Source organism: Montipora foliosa, unplaced genomic scaffold (assembly GCF_036669935.1).
Source record: "Montipora foliosa isolate CH-2021 unplaced genomic scaffold, ASM3666993v2 scaffold_420, whole genome shotgun sequence".
NCBI classification, from domain to species: Eukaryota; Metazoa; Cnidaria; class Anthozoa; order Scleractinia; family Acroporidae; genus Montipora; species Montipora foliosa.
In genome coordinates, this window is record NW_027179724.1 from 334,372 (window position 1) to 339,029 (window position 4,658).

Consider the following 4,658-nt stretch of genomic DNA (forward strand, 5'->3'; position numbering starts at 1 on the left):
TTAAACAAATTGTCAACAGTGTTTCCTGTGGTTTAAAGTTCTTTTTAAATTGGATTGGAGGTTCCTTTTAACCCTTTACAAACTTTCGCTTGTCGCTTTGTATGTCCTTATGAAATAAGAGAACGTATTATTAACATTGACATTTTTCAAGGCGTGTCGCCCAGTAAACACTAAAACGGAAGTAGTTTTTATATTAAATGAGAAAAAAAAAACGAGATAACTGATCTTCAGTCATTAATAATTTTTGTAAGCTAGAAAGGTTTTGTTGTATCAGTTAACGACACGCTAAAATGTTGAAAAAGGTCATTAATTCACTGACTCGGGGTGCATGTTTACCACAATGTAAAGGAGCGAAGTAAAATATCACACTTTTCGTCGACAGCACTCCGCAACAAATGCACTTGCTTTCTTACGTCAAACCTAAGGAGTCAAATCCTGACACAAACTAGTTGACTGAGGACAAAGTGTAAAATTTGTAATGATCCATTCAAAGGGTCAAATTTTCTAGTCACTGAGAAAACAAGGATACACCGTAGACCCCTTCTCGCAACGAGTTTGTGTTATAAGCTATACACTGTCTGCAAGAGAAAAGAACAACCTATTTAATGTAGACCTTTCTTAGATGACCTTTACAACTCATTCCCCAATGACGTAACGTAGTACTTAAGCCATGACTGGCCAGTTAAGCAGACTGTATTCTTCGACGTCATGCGTGGTGCCATCTCCCCTTTTCATAGTGACTTGATGTCTAAACGATGCACAATATCGCACTGAGCTCAATTTCCTGGACCGTACGTTGAGCAACGCTCTCTTGTCTTCCAGTGCAATTGATAATAAATTGAGCTTAAAAACCCGGGCAGTAACTTGAAGTGCATCCCTCGAAAGCAGTTAGTCAGAAAGAGGTATCGAATCGAACAGGCGGGGCCATCCTCGTTGATGTTTAGCTGGCTCAGATAACAACCTCTTTGATCCGTGAACTTCTTAATATCCTATTCAGTCGGCCCTACCCAATAATTGTAAATTATCCGTACCGCAAGCTCTATCAAATTTCATATCGATGGGCATCATTTCATTACCGTTGCAACTCTTCAGAAAAGATGAAATACTGAGTGCTAAAAAAATAACCAATTTGTTTTCATGGCAGTTACTATCGAGCGGTTACTGGAGATTGTCAACCATGCTCTTGGTGTTGTGCAGACAGCAGAGACGACGACAAAGAAAGGGAGTGTATGGAACAGTCCGGCTTTCCCGCCAATAGAGTTTGTCGCTATGATGTCAACACCATGAAGTGCGCACCAAATGTAAATGAAACAACTTCATTGGTGCACCCCACATCCACTGTGAAATCCATGAACAAAAATGAAGTTGCGACCCATGCCATGAAAGAAGGGACAATGAACAGTAAACTATGGTTGCTTGCGCTTATTGCTTTCCTTGCTTTGGCTATGTGTAGTTTGGTCGGTCTCCTGTGCATTTACCGGAAGAAGAATGAAATTGTTGCCAACCCTTTGTGGAAATTCTGTGTGACTAAAAGTAAGTTCTCAAGTCATTCCTGATCTTCAGTTTGTAGTCAGCATAAAGGCAGAACTCAATGGGACCTCTAGCTGTCTATGCTAATTGTCCATCTCATTCTCTAAAAGGGAAAGATACGTTATCTATTTTCTCTTTCCAGTGTACTTGCTGTCAGTTTTGAAAGAATATATTAGTTATATTCTCGGCACAAAAGAAGAAGCTATAAGGATGCACTGATAGCACTTTAATTGTCTGGAAACCACTAATATTTGATTGGTGAATGGAACCAACTAGAGTGAGTTTCAATCAAGTGTCGTAAAATCAAAACCAAAGTAATTACTTTGGCCGATCAAAAAGCACAGAGACAATCCAGTAAACCAATCAAAACTCGAAGTAATTACACGTAGCCGACACAAAGCGTGGGAAAATGTGCACGCGCGAGCCATGACTCGTTTTTGTTTCGGTTTCACTCCTGATTGGTTGAAAAAGTGGCGCGAGAACTTTGAACCAATCACTGAGTGAAGAAATCATAACCCAAAGCAATTTGCTAATTACTTTCGAAACTCAATAGAAAATCGCTCTAACGACAAACTAACTTCCAATCCAATCAGTCAACGGTTCAACTGGCTGCTAACCGTTATTATTAGGGCCAAGTGATCTTCCCATCAAAGATCAGAAACTTTGAGAGATCAAAAGCAAACAGAGGAGATATCTACAATCGTGGACAAAATTCTTAACAAAATTACCCTTCCAAGCGCTTCCGGCTGTCAACACACTGTTGACCAAATTCAACCCCCCCCCCCCCCCCTTCCCCTTCCCGGACTCATTAAGGAGCTTAAGCATGCGACGTTTTTGAGACGCAACATTTCCCGGTTCGTGTATGGTTTTCTCAGCGTGTCTTGTCCACGATTGTAGTTTTAGTAACTTTTCAATCTCGGGTTTGGGTTTTGATTGGTGCACCAAGTCTCGGTTATGAGCTCATATCTCGTACCTATTTGCTCTTGGAAGCGAGATTTCCAAATATCCAAACATTTTATTAGAATTTAACAAACCAATTACACAGTTTCAGCTTGATGGAAAGATAACTCGTATCCAACGCTAATGGAATCATAATTGTTAACTACAACTTTATATTATAATTTTGTAAACGTGCCAACTACTTGAACAGAAGTCATTGTGGCTATGTCTGGCACAATAATGACAACAGGTGATGTCAGAGATATCTTAGATATAAAAAGGTCTTTCTCAAAATTTTCTAATTTCTAATTTTTTAGCCAGTGAAGAGCAATCTTGCAACACTCCTCCATCTCCGATTGTGTTCTGAAGAAAAAAAAGTGAAGTTGTGGAGGAATTCTCAAAAGAATGGAGAAGACGGCAGACATTATGTTTAACACTGTTATAAATGTCACTCTGTTGGGTTGTTGTTTTATCGCATATTACGGTGGTGAACTCTAACACGTCGTATGTACGGTAATACCTCTATCTTCAAAGCATTGAGGGCAATGCGGTTTAATGGGAATGAGTAAGGGGAGATCAAGAAGCCATTCTCAACACCACGAAAATCGGAAGCTATTTTGTAGCAGCAATTGTTGAAGTGGATCCGAGTTCTCTTTCTATTGCATTTAAACTCGTTTTTAATATGGTCCAGCAAAACTCAGAATAATTACACAATGGGCCTTAATCATGCGGCGGCTATGTTGAGTCTATCCTGCGAACGCAGACGTATTTCCGCCGGAAATACGTCTGCATTCGCAGGCTATGTTGAGTCCCGAGGGATTGAAAATTTTGTTTTGCATCACCGAAACTCGTTCCCAAACATTTCAACTCGAGGCTTGGGTTACGAAATCTATTGTCTATGGCCAATATGGCCGCCGCGCGAATAAAGCCCATGGCAAAAAAACCAATTCAAAATAAATTTTGCGTATGATTTTTGTAAAGAACGGAAATAATACGGGCTCTTTCCTTTAGTTTCTGTCCCGTTCCACCCATAGCAAAACAAGACCGTTATAATCCAAGTTGAGAAACTGTTAGAAGATGAAAGTAACTGTCTCAGATTAAGGCTACTTTGTGAAACGGGACTGGTTCTACTTTCAATGTAAGTACTATGATTAATGAAAATTTTTTCCATGTCATGAGGTTAGTACAGTGTAAAACAAGTGTCTTGAAAACGTGTTTGGTACTCCAGACAACTCGGCTTTCATAAAAGAGAAGCTGTTCTTTTGGCGCGTCGACAAGACTTTTTCATAGGCTTAATAGGCCTTTAACTCTCTAAATTGCAACTAGCGATACAATTGGCACTATTGTTCTGACTTTTCTGGGCTATATTTTAATTACGATGGACAATTCGGTGTAACTTATTCTCGTTAACTTATTGATTGGGCAGTGCTTAAAGCCTGTCACTCTCTCGATCCTTTGTTACAGCTTCCAACGCTCTTGTTTTATGTAAAGCCCTGAGATAGGTTGCGCTTTAACTATTGTAGCGAGGTCCTCGCAGTTTTTTTAAAGTTCTGATTCTGTAAGTACAGAACGTACTGGCACCGACCTGTAAAAACTCTTGTCAATCCATGTGTACGGTACGCCTGTGCAGTGAATACCGTGATTATTCATTATTATATGTATTCAGTGCACAGACGTATCTTACACAAGGATTGACAATGGTTTTCACAGGTAGGTGCCAGAGAGTATAAAATTGCTGTCGTTGTAACAGAGAGTTGGTTGTGACTGTTGTTGTTCACGAAATGCAATCGTGGAATAAAAAAGAGTTAACCAAAACGGTGTTAGAGTTGACTTCAGGTCCCCAGTAAAGTTCCTAAAAACAGGCGAGTGCATGGACAATCCGGGTATCGATCCCGGGTATCGATCCCGGTACCTCCCGCTTGGGATCTGTGGTCGGAGTCTCCGAGTAAGTCGAATAAAATAGTGCATTGATTCTGCGTGAGAAAACTTAAGACGCTCATCCAATATGTAGTCATCGATACCTTCACCTTTTGCCTTTTTCCGAGCACTCCATCAACCACAACATGTTAAAAAAATACCCTCTCATGTTCTCAATTTTTCAGTCTTGGATACGCAAAGCGTATAAGCGACTATCGTTAGCGTTCAGAGGATGCCAATTTGTCACTCCCTCAGATGTAAACTAATCGATA

General features: G+C 40.1%; 1 protein-coding gene across 2 annotated transcripts in view; it reads left to right on the forward strand.

Annotated features, from left to right (window-relative positions):
- LOC137988485 (tumor necrosis factor receptor superfamily member 14-like) overlaps window positions 1-4,266 on the forward strand; it is a 12,672-nt gene extending 8,406 nt beyond the window's left edge. For both annotated transcript variants that reach the window (XM_068834485.1, XM_068834486.1), the window contains exons 4-5: window positions 1,145-1,533; window positions 2,787-4,266. In XM_068834485.1, coding sequence (XP_068690586.1) covers window positions 1,145-1,533; window positions 2,787-2,836 — 439 coding nt within the window. In that variant the 3' untranslated portion in view covers window positions 2,837-4,266. The remainder of the gene's footprint in view (window positions 1-1,144; window positions 1,534-2,786) is intronic.
- The last annotated feature ends 392 nt before the right edge of the window (window positions 4,267-4,658 follow it).